This window comes from Lampris incognitus, chromosome 11 (assembly GCF_029633865.1).
Source record: "Lampris incognitus isolate fLamInc1 chromosome 11, fLamInc1.hap2, whole genome shotgun sequence".
NCBI classification, from domain to species: Eukaryota; Metazoa; Chordata; class Actinopteri; order Lampriformes; family Lampridae; genus Lampris; species Lampris incognitus.
The window spans coordinates 7,983,873-8,006,149 of record NC_079221.1 but is presented as its reverse complement, the minus strand read 5'-3'; the positions used below and the strand labels follow the sequence as shown (position 1 = coordinate 8,006,149).

The window sequence follows — 22,277 nt, the reverse complement described above, 5'->3', positions numbered from 1 at the left end:
CTCCACGATTCTTCCAGTAGACGCGGACCTGCAGCTGGCCGTCCTGGTAGAAAGGCGTGCCTATCTCCAGCGGGCCAGAGGGACGTTTGGCCAGCATCGGACCGACGGGAGATATCTCCTCCTTCTTTGGCTTAAGCGCTGATTTGACTGGGAAGATAAAAAGGAGAAGAGTTTTGCTGCCGTGGCTCGGAGGCAGAACTGAGCATAAGGTGGAAATCTCTTGCAACTGAGGAGACGAACAAAATATTTTCTTTGCGAAATCACAGCGGTTACAGTTTGTTGATAATGTAATAAAGTTGTTATCAAGCTCAATGGGAACAGTATGGCACCAACTCGATCATGAGCAGTGGTTCGATTGTCTCGGGCCATCCATGCAAAAATGTTTGGACTTGTGTTACGATGAAGGTGTCTGGATAAATGGCATATACTGTACAATATAATACTGTATAATATATTAAGTACTATATTATATATAGTATTATATATAGTACAGTGTGTATACATACATACTATACTATATTATATACTGTATTATATCAAAGACCCCGACAAGCAAAATTCAAGTAAATGTTCAGCGGCAATGTTTCTACTTTAAGAATCATAAAATACACACATACATGAACTAATAATTCATACTTTGTACAAAAGGTGATATTTTGGTGGAAAACTAATTTTCCCAATTCTGAGTGAAACGGTAACTGACATATGTGATCTGTAACTTGGCACTTGAGGTGTGAGTTTTTGTACTCGTTTTGATTCCGAAGCTGAGGGAAGCGTCTCAGTAGACATTCTCTCAGAAACCATGTGACAAAAATAGACCAACCACTGTATGGCAGCGTCACTAACCGCTTCCTAATATTATCCTTACCTCTGCCTAACCCTAACCCTAAACTTCCACCCATCCAGCCATTATCAGAGCCACTTATCCTGCTCAGGATCACGGGATGCGGGAGCCTATCCCAGCAGTCATTGGGCGGCAGGCGGGGAAACACCCTGGACGGGCCGCCAGTCCATCACAGGGCTGACACATTCACACCTAGGGACAATTTAGTATGGCCGATTCACCTGACCTACATGTAACTGCGGTCGCTGTTGCAACTGTGTGGAAATCAAATTTTGTATATGTATTGCACAACATTTCCAAGTGGTGATGACTGTATGCCACTCGCTGAGAATGTGAATTGGCAGGCCTTGCCGGTCACATGGTTTCTGAGACACAAACGTCACTGAGTGCAGACAAATACAGTGCATCTGGAAAGTATTCACACCCCTTCACTTTCCCCACATTTTGTTATCTTACAGCTCTATTCCAAAATGGATTAAATTCCTTTTTTTTCCTCATCAATCTACATACAATACCCCATAATGACAAAGTGAAAAAGGTTTTGTAGAAATTTTTTCAAATTTATTAAAAATAAAAAACTGAAATATTGCATGTACATAAGTATTCACACCCTTTACTCAGTACTTGGTTGAGGCACCCTTGGCAGCGATTACAGCCTCAAGTCTTCTTGGGTATGAAGCTACAAGCTTGGCACACCTATATTTGGGGTATTTCTCCCATTCTTCTCTGCAGCTCCTCCCGAGCTCTGTAAGGTTAGATGGGGAGCGTCGCTGCACAGCTATTTTCAGGTCTTTCCAGAGATGTTCAATGGGGTTCAAGTCTGGGCTCTGGCTGGGCCACTCAAGGACATTCACAGACTTGTCCCGAAGCCACTCCTTCGTTGTCTTGGCTGTGTGCTTAGGGTCTTTGTCGTGTTGAAAGGTAAACCTTCGCCCCAGTCTGAGGTCCTGAGCGCTCTGGAGCAGGTTTTCATCAAGGATCTCTCTGTACTTTGCTCCACTCATCTTTCCCTCGATCCTGACTAGTCTCCCAGTTCCTGCCGCTGAAAAACATCCCCACAGCATGATGCTGCCACTACCATGCTTCACTGTAGGTATGGTATTAGCAAGGTGATGAGAGGTGCCTGGTTTCCTCCAGATGTGACGTTTGGCATTCAGGCCAAAGAGTTCAATCTTGGTTTCATCAGACCAGAGAATCTTGTTTCTCATGGTCTGAGAGTCCTTTAGGTGCTTTCTGGCAAACTCCAAGCGGGCTGTCATGTGCCTTTTACCGAGCAGAGGCTTCCGTCTGGCCACTCTACCATAAAGGCCTGATTGGTGGAGTGCTGCAGAGATGGTTGTCCTTCTGGAAGGTTCTCCCATCTCCACAGAGGAACGCTGGAGCTCTGTCAGAATGACCATCGGGTTCTTGGTCACCTCCCTGACCGAGGCCCTTCTCCCCCGATTGCTCAGTTTGGCTGGGCGGCCAGCTCTAGGAAGAGTCCTGGTGGATCCAAACTTCTTCCATTTACGAATGATGGAGACCACTGTGCTCTTCGGGACCTTCAAAGCTGTAGAAAGTTTTTTGTACCCTTCCTCAGATCTGTGCCTCGATACAATCCTGTCTCGGAGGTCCACAGACAATTCCTTTGACTTCATGGCTTGCTTTCTGCTCTGACATGCACTGTCAACAGTGGGACCTTATATAGACAGGTGTGTGCCTTTCCAAATCATGTTCAATCAATTGAATTTACTACAGTTGGACTCCAATCAAGATGTAGAAACATCTCAAGGATGATCAGTGGAAACAGGATGAACCTGAGCTCAATTTTGAGTGTCATAGCAAAGGGTGTGAATACTTATGTACATGCAATATTCCAGTTTTTTATTTTTAATAAATTTGCAAACATTTCTACAAAACCTTTTTCGCTTTGTCATTATGGGGTATTGAGTGTAGATTGATGAGAAAAAAAGGAATTTAATCCATTTTGGAACAAGGCTGTAACATAACAAAATGTGGGGAAAGTGAAGGGGTGTGAATACTTTCCGGATGCACTGTAAATAAATAAATAAATAATCACTGTTCATGGCAGAAAAGGGGAGATGGGTCTTATCTATACGTTTTGGCTACAAAAACATCTTCTGAAAGCATCCATCCTTACCTGAGTCATTATTCTGGGCAGTAGTAAAGTGGAGAGAAGCCTTGGGACTCTTCAGACGCACCTGTCCCCAGTAGGTGATGGCCTGCAGCTCCACGGTGTAACTGCCGTTTGCCTGCAGCCCCTCCAGATCCACCCAGCTCTGGGCCTGCAAACAGCAGAAATGGCCTTAATGACCCTCGTACTCACTGAAACCTCTCGTGTGACGGCGACGCCACACCGTCACTCCAACCTCCTTGTCAAAGTCACTTTCCTAATAATGGTCCCGGGCCAGCCCAGCCCAATACAGGTCTACGGGAAAGCCTGTTTTATTGGGAACACATGTGGAGCCGAGGAAAGCATCACAGCGAGGAGATAGCCTTCAGGGCCTTTGAGAGGGGGACATGTTATCAGAGCCTCCCAGGGCCTCTTCACTTTGTGTTTGACTTATAGCATTCCTCCATCAGCATGAGCTTGATGAGTTTTAGTTATTGGTTATGCTTGTTTTGACATTCCTCCACCAGCAGGCCGCTTTCTAAGCCCCGAGGTGCCAAAGTGGAAACCAGTAGTACATGTGTCAATAGGTGTCTGATGTCTCCCACCTCTATCTTTTCCGTGCCACATCTGCTGCGCATTTCAGAAAGTAATTCAGGGGAGGACTTTACGGACGTGCATGTGTGGACGTAACTGTCTAGACAATATGTCTTTTTACTTCGAGTATCTAATGAAATCGCCGGCACAGAGATACCCAGGACTGCTGGTATCTGTGATCAGTTCTCGTGTTACTGTATGTATTATGTCAGTGATTGCCAAAACTGCTTTTGGGTACTTTGCCCCGGAGATATTTTGACCAGCGCAATTTACCCAGTCACACACGTCAAGAGTGTGTGGATTTTAGGAGGTGTAACCGTGATTTACCTACAGATCAGTGCGATTTAAAAAGGCCGTAAAACTGAGTTTAATGATTCACATCCGCAAAAAGATAAAGGAAAATTAAGATGCAAATGAAACGCTCTTGTTTCCTCAGCATATAAAACGACTTTGTAGACTCAGGCTGCCGTCGCTTTTACGCTTTTACGTGACATTTATCTATTTGGACCCTCGCACTTAAAGGAAAACACCAGTATTTTCTAACCTAGATTCTATTTTCCTATTGTGAGGAGTGAAACTGAGAGATGCATAACATAATCTTTTAAATTGATTCAGTATTGAGCAAACTCGCATCAGCTGTCTGCTGCGCACCGAGCTGCAACGTAATCCAGCGTTTGCTGAATAACATCGACTAAAACAGCTCATTTTTGGCACTAACAGGCTCAGACTGTTATGAGAGGAGCCTGAAGAGCCTTAACACCGGTATCGCTCGTGGGAATATATAGATATCGATCCGTTTCTAACCCGGAGCAGCTCTGAAGTCCCACGAAGAGTGAGCTGTTGCTGGAAGACGACGGTGGAAGCGTGAGAGAGTTGAAGAAATGCAAAACAGAAAATACAAAAAATTGCCCCCGACTACCCTGACTGACTGTTTTCAGACACTTCTCGAAACTTTCCAAGCCTGTTGGATCAAAAATAAACAAGCTTTTTTAGTGGATGCTGTTTATACTGACGATTACATTGGTGTGTCTGCATCGCTCTGCAATGACACCGCCAAAAGGCTAGTTGGTGGTAGGATTTCTACGCCACTGTGTTGAGTTTCTCATAGACAGTAGAAGAACAATGGCGACTGAAACTGAGCGGATCATGTTGGAGTTGCAGCTAATAAATGTTGAACCACAGTAACTATTACTTAAATTCATGCAAGGCAGAAAAGAGAGAAAGATGTTGGAGGAGATGGAGTGTACGATTGATGAACCAGTTGAGGCAGACTGAGGGTGAATATTCTGCATTTGTCCAGCCACTGAAACACGTGGACAAGGAAATACGTAGGAGGAAATGCAATGCTACCAAGTGGACCAATCACAGCTGTTGTGCTCTGCATCACGACACGTGTAAGTTACATTTCTGGGGAGGTGCACGTCAGGCGATGGTGCAACCTACAGCGTACGGCACACGGCTACAACATACGAACGCCGTTCCTACGGCGTCGATTCTACGCAGAAGCACCCGGATGGCGTACGGTCTATTCCGCTACCTACCAACACAGGGGTCGGCGGTTCGAATCCCTGTGTTACCTCCGGCTTGGTCAGGCGTCTCTACAGACACAATTGGCCGTGTCTGCGGGTGGGAAGCCAGATGTGAAGAGTAGGGTAATTGGCCAAGTACAATTGGGGAGAAAAAAAAGATTATATGCAGAAGGATAAATTGGCACTTTAGTGCTCTGCGTCGGCTGACGCTTGCTTGCTTGCTAAATACTGAATCACTTTAAAAGATTCTGCTGGGCATCCGGGTAGCGTAGTGGTCTATTCAGTTGCCTACCGACACTGGGATCGCTGGTTTGAATCCCCGTGTTTCCTCCGGCTTGGTCGGGGCGTCCCTACAGACACAATTGGCCGTGTCTGAGGGTGGGAAGCCGGATGTGGGTATGTGTCCTGGTCGCTGCACTAGCACCTCCTCTGGTCAGTATGGGTGCCTGTTCGGGGGGGAGGGGGAACTGGGGAGAATAGCATGATCCTCCCATGTGCTACGTCCCCCTGGTGAAACTCCTCACTGTCAAGTGAAAAGAAGCGGCTGGCGACTCCACATGTATCAGAGGAGGCATGTGGTAGTCTGCAGCCCTCCCAGAGGGGGTGGACCAGCGACCGGGACGGCTCGGAAGAGTGGGGTAATTGGCCAAGTACAATTGGAGGAAAAAGAGGGAAAAAATAATTTTAAAAAAAAGATTCTGCTACTCATCACTTGGTATGACTCCTAAAATAGGGCTTAGGTTAAAAAAAATACCAGAGTTTTTCTTTAAGTTGTCCTCATTTTGCTGGGGGAACTTAATCACAATCACTTGGGGGTCGATTTTTCAATCATTAAAGTAAATGAACATGAAAATGATCAAGGAACGTCATTAGTATTCATAAGCTTCGCAGTCTCCTTCTCAGGAGATTTTCTCAGCAGCAGTGTCCAGTTTCGGTGACACACGTCTCACTTTGACCTGAATGTACTCGTCTACATATACCAACATCTGGGTTATAATAAACCCTAAAGCTTCTAAAAATAACATACCGCGCATATGAAACAACAGATAGTCAGTTTCATCATAGAGTAGCGCCAGCGTATGTTGGAAGAGATGATTCAGATTGTTTTTAAACGTTAAAGATCGACTCGTGTGCTTCATTAGGATTGCTCAACATAATTACGTAACTTGTTTTAAATGAAAAACACATGGCTAGTAGAACCACGTCTGATGGTGCCATACAGGGCCACCCCCTTTCCACACATAATGCTTGGAAGCCGGTTCGGATCCGAGGCGATGCTCGAAGGTACAGTCATGGTGCAAAACAACCCAAGGACTGAAGCTACTCAGATCTACGTCTAATAAACTGGTACCTTAATTACAATCTTCTCACGATATCCCTCGAGCGCTCCATGTACCAAAGTTGAGGAGTGACATTACACAATCAAAAAAAAAAGGAAAATCTAAAGTACTTCCTAGCCATGGTTTCAAATCATAAAGATATCTCCAAGTAACACAGGAGCCGGATACTATGCGTCTCACTTTGAATGATATCAGAAATAATATTACATGTTTTTCGTCCCCACTTTAACCGTGCGTTTAAGGGGATTTTAAACAGTTTGACAAAGTAACACAATGAACCGGGTATTGTGTGCCGCGCTGATCTGTAAGTGATTGATTTGCCGTGCCTCGTGGATTTACGTAATCAAATGCAAATGCCACTTTCATGTTTATCTTTTTTTTCTCCCCGGTGTGAGCCTCTGGATGTTGTTTTTTTTTTTTCAGCGATGTGTTGATGCTGAAGGAGGAGACGTGTGATGAGCTTGGACCTGAACCAGCAGTTCGAAAAAGCGAAAGACAGCGAGCCAAGCAGAGGAAGGCAGAGGAAGATGGGGGTGGGGGCAGACAGACTGAAAGCGAGAGAGGCATCGAAAGAAAGACAAACACTAAAAAGGAGAAATACTGGAAGAGAGAGCGAGAGAGAGAGAGAGAGAGAGAAGACAGCAGGACAGAGAGCGTAACTTTGGCAGGTAGGGCAAGAAGATTACCCCGTTGGTGGTCTTTCTCCTCTTTTTCTTGGATGGCACCATTGACTTGCTGGGTACGGTCCAGCTCCAGAAGACTTTGTAATGATGGATGGGGATGTCGGGCTCCTCGGGTAGGGTCCAGTTGAGGCGAACTGTCACCAGGCCGTCATCGCTGTTGAGCGTCATGTTGGTGACACGCACGCTGGCAGGGCGGGGAGGGGCAGATGGATCTGAGGACACAGTGAGCAGCGACATAATCAGTCACGACAGATCCAAACACATCTATAGACCTTCAGAGACTGGCACACACGGCGCCTAAGAAGACATACAGGACCCTCTGGCTCCGTTAAAATGACAAATATTAGGCCCGGGCTATTTTTGCAAGTATAATTTGAAGCTGAACATATTACAAGCCAAGCCGCCTTTCATGCTTCACACCGAAGCTCAGAGGGGCACAGTGTGATAGTGTGTAAAGTAATTAGCTGGCCATTGGAAAACTGTCACAAGATGTTATGACAGGTGTCATGTCGCGTCTACGACGGCGTTTGGCAGGATGGAGAGCGTGGGTCAGAGGTTAACAAACACATGCTGCTCACTTTGGCTCCGCACTCACATTCCATCTCACTCTGGCACGCTTAAGTAGTACTGCGTGTGTGTGTGTATTAATGTCTAAAGTAATACTGGTTCTGAACCCATCCAGATGGGCTATGACCCAGCATGCTGCCGGCTGCTGTGTTGCAGTGCTTATTTCAGCCTGGTGTCAGAAGAGAGGCAGGCCAGATGCCAGACCAGAGGGAATAACCCTGTAATGAGAAAATGATCAATGCCACAGTCCAGTTAGCTCCTTTCCCCCACTCTCTCCCACTTGAAACACATTTAATCTGGTCCAAAAGCCCAATTGGACGCATCGGTTCACCGTACCAGTTAATGTTGGCCACGCAAGATAAATAAGCGGTCAATTCTTGCAAATTGCCCTAACAAAGTATGGTGGTGCGAAATTGCAATCAGATGATACGGCTCTGCTATGTAAATAACAATGGCATGGCAGAATGGCCAAGAGCTCATCAAATCCATGACAGCTCCCATCAATCTATCAACGTTTTGGCACTGATTGGACTGATTGGGGATCGGTTTCCACCCCTGCAGCAGAATCCCTTTCCCACCTGGCTTCTGGCTATGTCAGACGGCTCGCCAGAGCACTCGGGAGCACATGTATGACGAAGGATTGACAGGAAAAGGTCAACATGCAAGGGCATCAAACATGCTAAAACAAATGTTTGTCTTCCCATTTGGCACAAATGATGAATATCACAGTATATTTAACGCTGGTATGCGGCATGTGTCTAGGTAGTGTTTTTGCATTTATAAATATATAATGCAATGTTACATTTCCAACAAAAACTGAGGCAACGCTAGAAACTCGAGGCTGTGTCCTGTAGCATTTCATCTCGCTGTAACTCAGCTAGTCTTCACAAGGCTCTGCCTCTACATGTCAAACAAACTTACACTATCTGATACGGATCAGATGGAATCAAGACGCAATATTACATTCATAAACCTGTAATCCGTGGGAACCACACAACAATTGGCCAAAACCTTAACAAATGCCATCTGCAGCGGCACTGCAAAGCTATTTAGTGTCGTTCAGCATTGAACATGTAGAGGATGGGGAAGGCGGGCGAGGAGCAACCGAGACTGCCATCGGAGCTCGCAAACTAATCTGTGGCAAAGATCTGAAGTAGGGCTGTGTTACCTCACTCCTTTTGGAAGCCAGACAGCACTTGCATTCATTTGAAACCTGCAATATCCTGACTAATGCAGACATATTACATTTTATACGACTGTAAAGAGGGGAAAACCCCGACTTTGAAGACCTAAAATGAAGATCTGGTTGCAACACAGAGAATAAGTGCTCTACCCAGTTCTCTCTCATTACTCGCACCCTGTTCTGCATCAGCATGAATTACAATTTCCATTTAGCTCATTTGGCAAGTTTGCAAAAACTGCGGAGGAGAAATCTAATTTAGGGGTTTATGAGGTTAACAAGACAGTGAAAAGGCTAATTCAGATGTTTATGTAGTTTAATGATGAACACGGTGTTTTTGATTTTGAATGGTGTCAACGGCTTGGTGAGTCAAATTCATAAGTGCGCGTTTGGTTTCGACTAACCTCGGTTTTGCAGTTTTCGCATGACAAAAATACATGTTTAGTGTGGTGAATGTTTGATTGAGTGCACGCTGTGCTGACATGCACATGGAGTATGCGTTGGCCAGTGGTTGTTCATGTGCGCAGGAATGGGCCAAATTAGGCGCTACCGAGTCAAATCAGGTTTTAAAAGTCTTTCCCAAAGGCTCCACCTGTTTCAAGGTCTTCACTGTAACAAATGGAGGGCATTGGGTGTCAAACAGGAACTCAAACGCGAAGCAAGGCCACACACACGCATGCACACACACACACACACACACACACACACACACACACACAGACTTGCATATGCACACATGCACAGACCTCTGGAAGAGCGGAAGTGTTTGCTTGGGGCGGTGAAGCCGCGGGTCCCGTGGACATTGACTGCAGCCACTCTGAACTGGTACCATCTGCTGGCTCTGATGTCAGCCAGTTGGACGCGTTCCTCTGCAGTCTGAAGGACAGATGGGGAGAGAGCAAGCCGCAGGGGTCAGGGTTCACGTAGGGTCACAGCCCCCATGTGAGTTTGCTGCCACATCAGTCATCTGTGTGTTTCTCTTTGCCAAACTTTCAAAGACACTGTGACTGTGAGGAATGTGCAACCGTATGCAACAGCCTGTCAGCGCAGCGCAGCACTTTCACAGCTGTAGCATGTGGCATGCTGTGACATCTGAAGCTGAAACTTCATACAGTGATACAAATTCCAACTGTCTGGTCAAAGACTCCTCCCAACATACAAAAATCAATTTTAAGATATCTAGAGATATTAAAATGAAATCCGGATGACTTTTTTTTCCAGAATTAAGTACTCGTGCACAGTTCTTAAAGGAGTGCACACTTACTTGTGCCACAGTTAGCCATTCTGTGGCGTCATCTTCACTGGGATGGATGCCGTAGTTCCAGCGGCGCTGCACCACATAGAGGACAGGCTCCACCGAGATGTTGAACTTGGAGGACCATCGGATCTCCAGCTGACCCGACTGCTGCTCCAAAAACACCAGTTCCTTCCTGGGCTTCAGGGGGACTCCTGAAAGGACAAACAGGTCAGGACATAAACACGACAACAGCGCGGAAACGCTGCGTGGAAACGCCGCGGATGAACTCCAACATGATAACAGCTAGTTTCCAAAAACAACGACCTGTTAAAAATGGCTTCAACAGACGAATGACACCAACAGTGTTCGACAGCCACGTATGAACCTGACAACGAGACATGACATCACCATATTTGGTGGACTACATGCTGTGGGTCAACAACATAACCCATCTACTGTGAAAGACTGTGATGTTCTCTGGCTGCGGAAATGGTGTTTTAGGAGCTGTGGTTCTTAGTGATGATATAGCTAGTTAGCATCCAGGTATGCGATGTAGTGTACATGACTCTCAACTCTCTCAAACACACACACATGCACACACACACACACACACACACACACGTGTATAAAAGTACAATTCATTGGCATCATTGCTCTTCACATTCAGCCCATTCAGACTCAATCGATGCAGCCATGTGCAATACATTAGAGATTTATTAAGTGCAGGACTGAACTAAATGTGCAGCCAGGACAGATTGACTTTCTCAGCTGGATTTATTACAGCTGAGACGTAGTGAGTTGTTGATTGAGCAGCGGGCACAGTGATAATGAGATGGAGATTGGAAAAGCAAGTTTGGAAGCACAGGAGAAGGCTGAACACATCCCACAGTTCTCAATAAATCACCTAGCACCTCAGACCATTATGGAGGACCTCTGTCAGCATGGGACAGCCCTCTGCTGCCATGCATTCATAAACAGCATAAACAAGCTCAAGGCTACCTCGACGTCCCCACAAACCGCACAGCCGCCGTGTGTTATGTATGCAAGGCGTATGACCTAGCCGTGTCTCGATCTTCTCTTTACACAGGGCACGCTAAAGTGATTGATTGACGCCCATAAACTGCAGAAGATGGAGGAGGGCCCTTTTTGCCACACACATACAGAGTCTGTGAACTATTTTGTCCGCAGATAACAGCTCTCTGCGCACCAACAGCTGGGGGTCATTGTGTTGTGGTTTCACAGCTCTACAGTGAGTGAGTGAGAGTGTGTGTGTGTTGATGAGTGTGTGTGTGTGTGTGTGTGTGTGTGTGCGCCCGTGCGTATGTGTGTGTGTGTGTGTGACATCTCCAGTGCAATGTGGAACACAAGCAGTTACCACAGCATTCCTCTTCTCCCCCTGCCTTAACTCATCTTCCCAACACGTCACACAAACACTCCTGCAAAACACACACACCCCACCACACTCAACTCGCACACATAAATACACCCGTCAGCTCTGTCCTCCGCAGCGTGTAGGAGGGTATCCCTTAAGGCCCTCTCTTGGTTTGCACTTTCCAAAGATAACTATCGAGGCGAGTTTGGTCCAAGAATCATTGAACATTCATTTTTCAATGGCGGCGCTCCGACACCAGGCTCTGTGAGCCGTGACGCAACTCATGTTTAACAAAGACCAAGGGTGCGACATCCCTTTCCGGCTCACTCAAATCACGCATTCTATAATAATCACAGAACTAATTATAGGGGTTGACAAAAAAAATACTTTTTTCCAAAAATTTTCCAAAAACCGCTAACGGAGTCACGGCTTCCCGTGATCTGAGGGTTGCCGACTGACTGACTGCCTGAATTGTTCTGACGATGTGAACATATATAACTCTCACAGCAATTGGTATTGAGCATTTCTTTAATCCTACCATCCACAGATCTCATAACTCCCCCCCTGCCCCAGCCCCACACCCCCCCTCGCTCCTTCCTGTCTGCTTCCACAGTACAGTGTGATGTAAGGCTGCTTTTGATCACCGAACAAGTGGGGCTCTTTCATAGACAGTGTTGTGTCTTCCAAGTGATAGTCTGAGACCAACAGACATGCAAACATCACATGGAGAGAGAGCGACAGAGAGAGAGAGAGCAACAGAGAGAGACAGAGAGAGAGGCATAGCAAATGAGGGAATTTGAAAGATGAAAAAGCAATGAAATGAAAGAAACAGAAGTAGGATCCTGCAATAAGAGATACAGGATATTCATACAAAGACGATTCACGAAGCACTAATCAAAAAGTGCATAATTGGGGCACTGAGCGCCTGGCAAGTCTTATTAATTTTGCAAAAAAGCTGCAAACAGCCATCCCCTATATACCGCATATCTTCATAGGCACGCTGCTGAGAAACCTTTGAAAAATAAGCTGCAGAATAGCGGATGATGCACAATAGCATCGGCTCTTATTGATGTGGAGAGGCAGTGTAGTCAGTATACACAGAACAAAGGCCCAGTTGGGGACCCCTGCCATTCTGGGTTCGAGAGACAAGAGAGAGCACAAAGTGCGCTTTATTTATATTCAGCCATCTCTGTCAGAGACAAATACATACACTGGGGACCTTAACCTGTAAGCACAAGCACACACAACACACAACACACACGCACATCTGAGAGTGATCACCACGGGGGGAACGGTCTATTTCGCCCCACTCATGTAGACTAATGGCTTCCAGCATTATGGATCATCATCCTCAAGACCGAACACACACTCGTGCACACACAGAAACAATTACCCTCTCCAAACCATGAACACCTAATTAGATCTTTAACACTAAAGACCAGGACAGGAATCCTATCAGGAATGTCACCCATCTGCTAAACTGAATTATGTGCGAATCTGGCGCACATAAGTTACGCTGCTTACATAGCAGTTTAATTGTTCATCATGAAGGTCTCCGGGAAAGTCGAATGGTTCTAATTGACAAGATTCCCATACAGACCTTCTCAACAATGTGCCTCCCCCCCACCCCCCCCCGGCTTTCATCCCCCCGCATTAATACGCTGTTCCATCTCCTGACCATGACATCCACACAGAATTGCCTGCACATTTATCCAAAGCATACATAAATACTAATGTATTCTCAAGGCGCAGAGGCCTAAGCTTGAGCTCACATACTCTTGCTTTTCCTCTCGCGCGCGCCGAGGCCGACGCGGACGCGCGTGAACTCGGCGCACTTCAAAGCAATCACGGCCATGTCACCGACTGCGGTGCCTCAAAGTTGCATTCAGGCTCCTCTCGCCTTTTCCGCACCTCCTCGACTTTGTTATGGCCCAAGGCTTGCAGCAATTGTGTGCTGGTATCATATACAGTGGAGTTTTAGCTTCCATCTCCACGTGCAGAGGCTGTAAGCTCGCTCGCTCGCTCACGCGCTCGCTCTCTCTCTCTCTCTCTCGCACAATGGCTTGGCGCCCTCAGCACATCGGTTTCGCCTTGGGAACTGCTATGAAACACTTTTATGAGAATGAAGGTTTCTGGGTACCTCTGCGACTGTGAGACCGTTAAGCCTGTCCAGAATTATTTGATACCGGGGACGCATTGTTATTTACAACAGAGACGGGATAAAGGACAAGGTGAAGAGTTTTGAGTTTAATAACGAATAATAATAAAAAAATAAAAAAACATTGAAGAGAAATGGCGCCGGCGCCCTTTTCCTCTCAGCTTTATTCTAGAACGAGTCTTCACACTTTATTTTAAAATCATTCATAATTACACGTTATAATCAGTGTCTTCTCTTTATAATTGAGCATCCGGTGTTTGAATTGTCCTTTTCCCCCGGCCAATTACCCCCACTCCTCCGAGCCGTCCCGGTCGCCGCTCCGCCCCCTCTGCTGATCCGGGGAGGGCTGCAGACTACCACATGCCTCCTCCCATACATGCGGAGTCGCCAGCCGCTTCTTTTCCCCTGACAGTGAGGAGTTTCGCCAGGGGGACGTAGCGCGTGGGAGGATCACGTTATTGGATTCCAGTTCTCTCACATCAATGCCATAAGGTCATAATACCTTCTTTAGGGAACTGAAGCCTTTATTTAAATATCTGCCCAACTCTAGTCCCCCCATTATGAAATCCATCCCAGCAGCGGTGATACTCCCCTTTAACGCAGTCATGTCATAGTATATAGCACATGGAGGGTTGCGTTTTGGGTGGCAGCACTGCTCATGCTGTGGTTCAGTAAGACAGGTTAGGCCAGCTAACCATCTTAACCGCCTTCAGCATTACCTTTGTAGAGATTTTTGGGCAGCTGGCAGGTGTGTCCGCAGCCATTGGAGCAACACTTTTTGACAGACGAACACTCTCCGTCCTCCTCGCAGCTCTCCACGCAGGCCGCTGCAAATCCGCTGGCCTTCTCCGGGGCGGGGCAGTCGCCCTGCTTGACTCCTTCCACCGACTTCAGGAACTCACAGCTCGTCAGACACTCGTAGTGCTTCTTGGGAAAGAGGGGCTAAGAGTAGGAGGATGAGGAGGCAGAGGAGAGGAAAAATCTATGTCAGATCACTTTTTTTTGTGTTTTTTTACTTTCACTCTACCAGGGCTCATGCATGCAGGTCTGTGCGCTAACAGGGATTGTCTTGTTTACATTTCAACTTATGAGTCACTGGAGTGGGTGAGTAAATTAAACAGTTTTGATTCAGCCCCAAAGCGTTTTACTGCCGAGCACCAAAAAAAAAAAAAAAAGGAGAAAATTTCTGCTCTGTGAAAATTCCCACTAACTACTGGGAGCTCATGCACTCGAGTCTGAGGTAACCGTGGTACTGGTGGTGACGACATACCTCGCATAAATCCTGGCACTGATTTTCCTTCAGGTCCCAGGATTCCTTGCAGGGCTCCAGGCACTGCGAAAAGGAGAAGGGTGTCAAGCTCTTCAAAGGGGAAACAGCCACATCAAAGCGCCGCCTCCTCTCATGACGGTTCTCCCTGCGCGCTCCCGACACCGCCTCCTTGACTGCCACCTCACTCAGCCACTTCCCCCCCCCCCCCCGTGCGTTCCACCACAAAAACCAGCCACACCTCGTTCTTACAGACGCCCCACATACCTTCCGAGAACACGAATACCGGGGGTGTGACGAGTCGCCGATTCGAACCCATGTGCTGGGATTAGAGGGACACGATCGCGGTTTTCGACATGGTGTAAACCGGTTATTGTTCTTGCCGGTGCGGGATTCGATACGGGGTGTACTGCGCCACAAGGCGACGTCACTAACCGCTCGGCTAAAGGGGCAGACCCGTTAGCTAGGGGGCTAACGGGTCTTATTAGTAGTTCACAGTGGGTAAAGAGATAACGCTCCGTCAGCAGCCACGACACTGGGCAGTCTTCCGGAACGCCGCCGGAACTGTGCCGGCCAGTGACGTCACCGGCGAACAGTCCGTGAACATGGAAACTTATTACGCCCCTTTTCCACTACAAGGTACCGGCTCAGCTCGACTCGCTTCTGTGTCGTTTTCCGTTACCGTAACAGGACCCCCCCACCCCCCTCTCCCTCGGCGTTGCTGGATTTTCGGCTCTCCATTTTTCCCCATTTTCAACATGTACTTTTAAGATAACTCCGCTTCGACCGTTTTGGTATTTACAAAAAGGCCGGGCGATATCTCAGGCGCGCATTGATGACGCAGGGGCGCGATTCTCTGACCAATCAGAGGGCTGCATTGATTTTGGCACCCCTCCGGTTTTGTTTTTTTGGGGGGGGGGCACCTCGACAAAGGTGGTACCAGAAAAGTGGTAAGTTACCAAAATGCCGGTACTTTCCAGTCATGGAAAACGAAAAAAAAGGGCTCCGGGTCGAGCCGGTACCATTGTAGTGGGAAAGGGGCGTTACTTTCCGGTTTGTCGAATTGGCAGCAATGCATAGGAATACGCAAATAACAGCCCTACATGCAGCTGTATAATTTTCTTCTTCTTTCGGTTTGTTCCCTGTTACTCAGGGGGTCACCACAGCGGATTTTGTAGTTTCCATCGGTATCGCGTTGAGGGCACAGCGCCAATGGCGGCCGCTGTTAACCCGGGCCTCGACCGATCCGGTACGGTCTCGTCAGTCCGCATACTGATTTAGCAAACGTTTACGTCGGATGCTCTTCCTGACACAACCACTAACCCCTGTGGACGGGGGGGGGGGGGCGCTGGATGCCACCCCAGTATTCATGCACTTGCGCCCATGCCTGTATTCGCTCCAACGCTGCAGCCAATCCGACAAATCAGGAAGTAATTTTCCGCGTCCTCGGACCGTTCGCCTGTGACGTCACTGACGAGCGCCGTTTCGGCGGCGTTTCAGAGACGCGCGGACCGCTGCGCGGTGAGTTTTATGGCAGCAAATCCATAACGTTGAAAATCTTGATTTTGTTTTCCCTTAAACGTTTCAGATGCGGCTACAGCGACTCAGACAGCTTGTATCAGGCAAAAACTGGGAGAGTATGTTGGAAAAACTGATGCAGGCTTCGGTGTGTTGCACATTGCCAGATATGACACGTGTATCTGTTATTTATTTATTTTATTTTTTTACTATCTGATAATTGCCGTCGCTGCTCCTTTTGCATGGGTGTTGCTCTAGTTTTCTCCAAAGTTGACTCTCTCAGCACGCTCGTCTTCTCTCTGCCTGACCCGCATGACCCCCATCACCCCTCCGCCCACTCCTTTCTATGCGTCCCTCGTCCACATTTGGTTTTTTTTAAGACTTGTCAAGCGATGGTCAGGAAATGTACGATGCACCACCAAACTCATAGCCCGCAAGTGCGGGCTGACTTTGGCTTTTTATAAGAGTTGCACCGATTTATGTTTTACTGCCAACAAATGAGAGTCCAAATAGGCTCTTAAAACCATCCTTGTCCCCCTCGCACTAACTGGATCGAACAGAATGTATTCCGATCAAGATTTCTTGCAACCAGACACAAAACTGCACCATTTGTAGAAAGAAAATGGAACTGTCTCACTATTCCATTGCGCTGTATTGAATCCAATTTTGTTGCACCGCATCGTTGTATTGAGAAAAGGGCTGAATCGAATCGCATCCATCTCTTGGCAGCTTAAAATGTACCTAGATGCAGATGCATCGGATTGTTTGCATATCGAGGTATGAATTGAATCATTCTCTTAGACTGGGAGATGCACACCTCTAATAAAAACATCTTTTTCAAAAACGGATGCAGGCCAACTGGGCTGCTCCTTGCAGATACAACATGCACACTGTTGCCCCGAGCCTGGAAATTTGCTGATGCCGGCATTTTGTCTGGCGCTGGCCTTTACAGATTTCTTTCTTCAATGCCTCAGTTCTACTTAACCCCTGTACCCCCTGCATCTCAGCCTCCCCCTGCTGCTCTCCTCCTTTTCTCTCCTCCTGCTCTTGTCTGGACATGATACAGTCTAGCCCTGGCACCTGGCTCCCCTCGCCGTATCACGTTGAGTGGAGAGAGAGCTTTAATAAATGATGCACATGGTTTAATGTTCTTGGGATTCCCTGTTGAAACACGTGGAACTTATTTGCTGGATGTTTGGCAAGGCATGGGATGAAAGTGAAGCCTCTCTGCGAGTGTAGCTCAAAGTCATTTGGCCGAACCTCACGGATGATAAAATTGAAAATGAAAATAAACCAATCTGGTCAAATTCCTCTCGCTGTAAATACAACAACTCGCCCTCGACGAATCAAATTCAATAAAACCTATGCAGTAAAACTGGAAAGGTCATGCATGTCTAACAGCATCAGGGAGACGCCACCACAGTAAAGGCCATATGTTCAGATGGGATGGAGAAGGTGGGGCTCTCCTCCCCTGGTCGCTAAGAGAGACGACACAAGTGGAGAGCGGCAAGCTCCCACAATCAAACCGCTTCTGTGTAGCATTGGGAAGGGCCCAAACCACACCAACCAGAGACCTGCCAAAGTCACTCATTCAGCTCTATTCAATTTAGACCCCTGTACCAGCTTAAGTAATATTGCATGGCACTGCAGTCGACTTCCAAAAGACTGTATTGCGCATTGCATACTTCAGAGAAAGTCTGATATGTTGGTGCATGTATTATGGGGTTGAGTGGGAGGGGGGGCGGTTACTGCAATGAAAAACATAATAATACGCTTTGTTATGTCAGGTACAGTACACATCCATATTTGAACGGCCGGAGTGGGGACACACAAGAGAATGTGTACAACACAACGTTGATGTAAGAAATTACACATCTCAGTCAGGGAGCCAAATCTGTATTTATGAGCCTTTAAGTAGCTCATTAGCTAGCTCTGTTGTTACTATGCCAGTGCCAGTGAAAAGTTTATTTGCTTTTTATGGAGTGCAGAGGACGGGCACATGATGAAGCATAAACCTGGCTTCTGGAGGAACATGCTGCAATCAGGGGCCTGCACTCGCCAGCCAGTTGGCAATTACACTCTGTGGTTGGTCTTTCTGTTAGCGCTCTGCTGGCTCGGTCCTGTCTGGGCTCCTGAAGGAGCTCCGTCTGGACAGTCAAGCGTTAAACAGCAGGCTCTCCAGTAAAGAAAGGGTGGCGAGGCTGCCGGAGCATTGCTATTTTCTTAATTACTTCATAGGAATATATATCTCTCCACAGTGACATGAAGCAAAGTGCCAGAGCGAATATTGGACACCTTGGAGGAAAAGAACTGAGTTATGATGGCAGACGTTTCCAAAAGAAACTACTGTGGGTTCTACGGAGTAGATCAGGTAAAACCGCTGTAATACTTTAAGGAGGTTTAAGATGACATATGGGCAAAAACACTAAGTCCATAGAGTGCCTGACAGTCAGTGGAGTCTTGGCAGTTTACTGGCTTCTGCTATGAATAATATTGTGATCCCATGATATTATCAACTCTGAACTAAGCCTGGCCCTCAGAGGGTGAGGCAGTAGATTAGTGCTGGGTGATATGGAAAATAATATCATCACGATCATCATAGGGAATTTTACATGATATCGATATATATCACGGTGTCTGCTTACATACGCAAAATACCATGTTTACGAATCCAGCCGAGGTTCATCCCATCACTCATATAAATTAGGCCGACTAATACTCCCTCGAACATGTCAGACCTCGTTTTGTGAGACGTTTTAGGTAACAGACTCTCGTTATCGTTGATCTAGACTGCGAAACTGTCTCTCCTGATACTCCTAATTACATCCCAATACAATACCACAGAAAGACGATAATAACAATCTGAATTATAGCCCTACTGGTAGATGTGCAGTAGCAGCAATACCTCAGCGCCGGGCCTCGACCGAGCGCCATGCTGGAACAATGAGGTGTTGAGGGAGTGACTTGTGCACCAACAGTGTCTGTCTACAGGAAATTCTGCCAGCAGACGCACATGCTAAAGCCCCACAAATCCCCTCTACAAATCACTGAACATACACACATAAGCCTGGGGATCAAGCCCATTTTCCCCATTGAAAGATCTTGTGTGCATGGAATGAATGCATTCCATTGGCCCTTTTTTTTTTTTATTGAGGATGCCTCCTACCACCCCTACCACCCCCACCCCCACCCCCACCCCCACCACAAACACACCATACAAGAGGTGAAAATGGAATCGTGGTTATCCCGAGACACTCGAGTTTGCGTGCCAAGCAGGATGAATTAAGACGGCACACGGCGTACTACAGACGATTGCAACACAGATCAGAATGCCAGGCTGTGTATTTACGGATGTCTGGGCCTCTCTGTCAGTGTTTGTTTTATTAACTCTTCGGGGCAGAGGTTTTCATGTAACGGGGGGGGGGGGGGGAAACGAACAGACTCCACCGAATCCTGATAGGATGATTGAGGGTGATATCTTAAGAACGAGGGAAGTCGTTTTTTATTTTTTCTGCTGAAGGAGTGGATATGTCATAAAAGGCAATCATAAAAAGGGGATAAGCATTTGAGACATGGCAGTAAGAGCGAGCTGCAGGTGTGCCGATAGCTGACAGTCTGTCAGCGTTCCTCGCCGGCCACGCCCACAAGCTGACATTTAAGTAGAGAATGGCAGGCTTGACGACAGATGTCTTGCCAAAGCAAATAGGACGGCTGTATATAATTACAAAGGTGCTCTCATCAATCAGAAGGCCCGGTTTTTCTATTTACACAGTTCGCTCGCTGAATCCCAAACATGTCAGCTGCTATGCGTCCCCGGTTCCAAAGCGTGGGTCCTTGACCGCGGCGTCTCACCTGGGGGGGGGGGGGGAGACGACACGGAACCGGGGCGGTGCCAGCCTACGGTCGTCTTTCCAGCACATCTCTCAGGGCGGACACAAAGCCGCCGTCTGTTCCGATGGCAAGGGTCATGCAGTGCATGCGGGTTACTGCAAACATATTTCTGTACATACTTCCACTAGGAGGCATTAACCTATTTATTTATTTATTTATTTTAAATCTGGGCCGGGTGGGGGGTGGGGGGCGCTCTTGGGTGGACACAGCAGCGTGATTATTTTCTACAGACTTAAGCCTGTTAGTAAGCAGTCTTCCAAAACAACCATTTGCGCGGCTGATTTTCTCTTTGTCTCCCTATCTTCCTCCCCGAAAGTGGCACATTTTGCACGGTTAGGCGGGCCCATCCATGCGGGTCTTTCACTCCCCATTTCACGCTGTAATAAAACGCAGGAGTTGCTACACTGGGTGGGGGGGGGGAACCTGAAAGGCATTCTGTGGGGCTGATGAGAGAGTCAGGCTGAATGGCAGCCAGTGCCACGGCCCGTCTTCACTTTGTCACGGCTCAGACGGCGGAGGTGGGTGGAGACAGACACAGGGAGAGAGGGAGAGCAAGAGAGAGACAGACAGGGAAGGAGCGAGAGGGAGAAAGATGGGGAGGGAGCGAGAGAGAAAGACAGGGAGAGAGAGAGACGGGCAAACAGACAGGGAGAGACAGATAGGAAGAGAGCAAGCGAGAGAGAGACAGACGGAGAGCGTGAGAAACAGACAGATGGAGAGAGAGACAGACAGAGAGTGAGAGAGACAGACAGACAGACAGGGAGAGAGAGAGAGAAAGAGCAAGAGAGAGACAGACAGGGAAGGAGCGACAGAGAGAAAGACAGGGAGAGAGAGAGACGGGCAAACAGACAGGGAGAGACAGATAGGAAGAGAGCAAGCGAGAGAGAGACAGACAGGGAGAGCGTGAGAAACAGACAGACAGATGGGGAGAGAGACAGAGACAGACAGGAAGACAGCGAGAGACAGACAGAGAGTGAGAGAGACAGACAGACAGACAGGGAGAGAGAGAGAGACAGACAGATGGAGAGAGAGAGAGACAGACAGACAGGAAGACAGCGAGAGACAGACAGATGGAGAGAGAGACAGACAGGGAGAGAGCGAGCGACAGACAGGGAGAGCGTGAGAAACAGACAGACAGATGGAGAGAGACAGACAGACAGACAGACAGATGGAGAGAGAGAAAGAGCGAGAGAGACAGACAGATAGAAAGCGAGAGAGAAAACAGGCGTCCCAGAACTCCTTTCCTCTGCGGCAGGGGCGAGGTTATCGGCGTCCATCGTTAAAAGGCTCACCGCCCCAAGGGAGCAGCTGGAGCAGCATAAACTACGAAGGAAGTGTATGTATAAAATGTCACAGAAGTGTTTTGCTTCGGTTAATGAAGCATGAACGGCTACCAGTCAAGGCTGCCCCAGGCTTAACAATACGCAGCACAGACATAATAAAGGATGGAACATAATTCTCGGTAATACAGACTAAAGACATTTTCCCATACGCCGAGGGTGTATCCATAGTCAAGGACAGAGACCTGGGCGTGCTTGCTTGCGTGTGTGTGTCGCACAGTATCACAATAATCATGGAATTTTACACAATACTGATGTATATCACGATTTCTATAGAGCCGGGTAGTATATCAATATAATATCAATATTGTGATATGAGACTAGATGTCATCTGGGCTTGTGGTTCTGGTAATTTGGTGACATGACTTACATGTTGTCGTTTCCTGGCCTTGAAGGCTGCGTTAGAGTAAAGCAATGCAATTTTCTGAACTTATTCGATCGCCCCGCCCCCCTTTTTTTCTCTCCCCCAACTGTACCCGGCCAGGTACCCCAACAAACTTGTGCTCTGGCAGCCATCTGATGGAAAAAACTCAACGTGGTAGAAGAAGAATCACCTATGTGGACAACCTGTGAAGGGACACGGGTGGAGAACGTACGGGAGCTCAAAACGATCGTGAAAGAGCGGGATGGTTGGAAATGCTGTG

The 22,277-nt window shown here is 47.5% G+C and overlaps 1 protein-coding gene across 1 annotated transcript in view; it reads right to left on the bottom strand.

The window, feature by feature from the left end:
- The window catches only part of LOC130121001 (anosmin-1), an 87,032-nt gene that overhangs the window by 43,208 nt on the left and 21,547 nt on the right, over window positions 1-22,277 (bottom strand). The window contains 7 exon segments of the mRNA XM_056289832.1: window positions 1-147; window positions 2,985-3,129; window positions 7,107-7,315; window positions 9,597-9,726; window positions 10,115-10,299; window positions 14,337-14,559; window positions 14,888-14,950. Of these exon segments, the coding sequence (XP_056145807.1) occupies window positions 1-147; window positions 2,985-3,129; window positions 7,107-7,315; window positions 9,597-9,726; window positions 10,115-10,299; window positions 14,337-14,559; window positions 14,888-14,950 (1,102 nt within the window).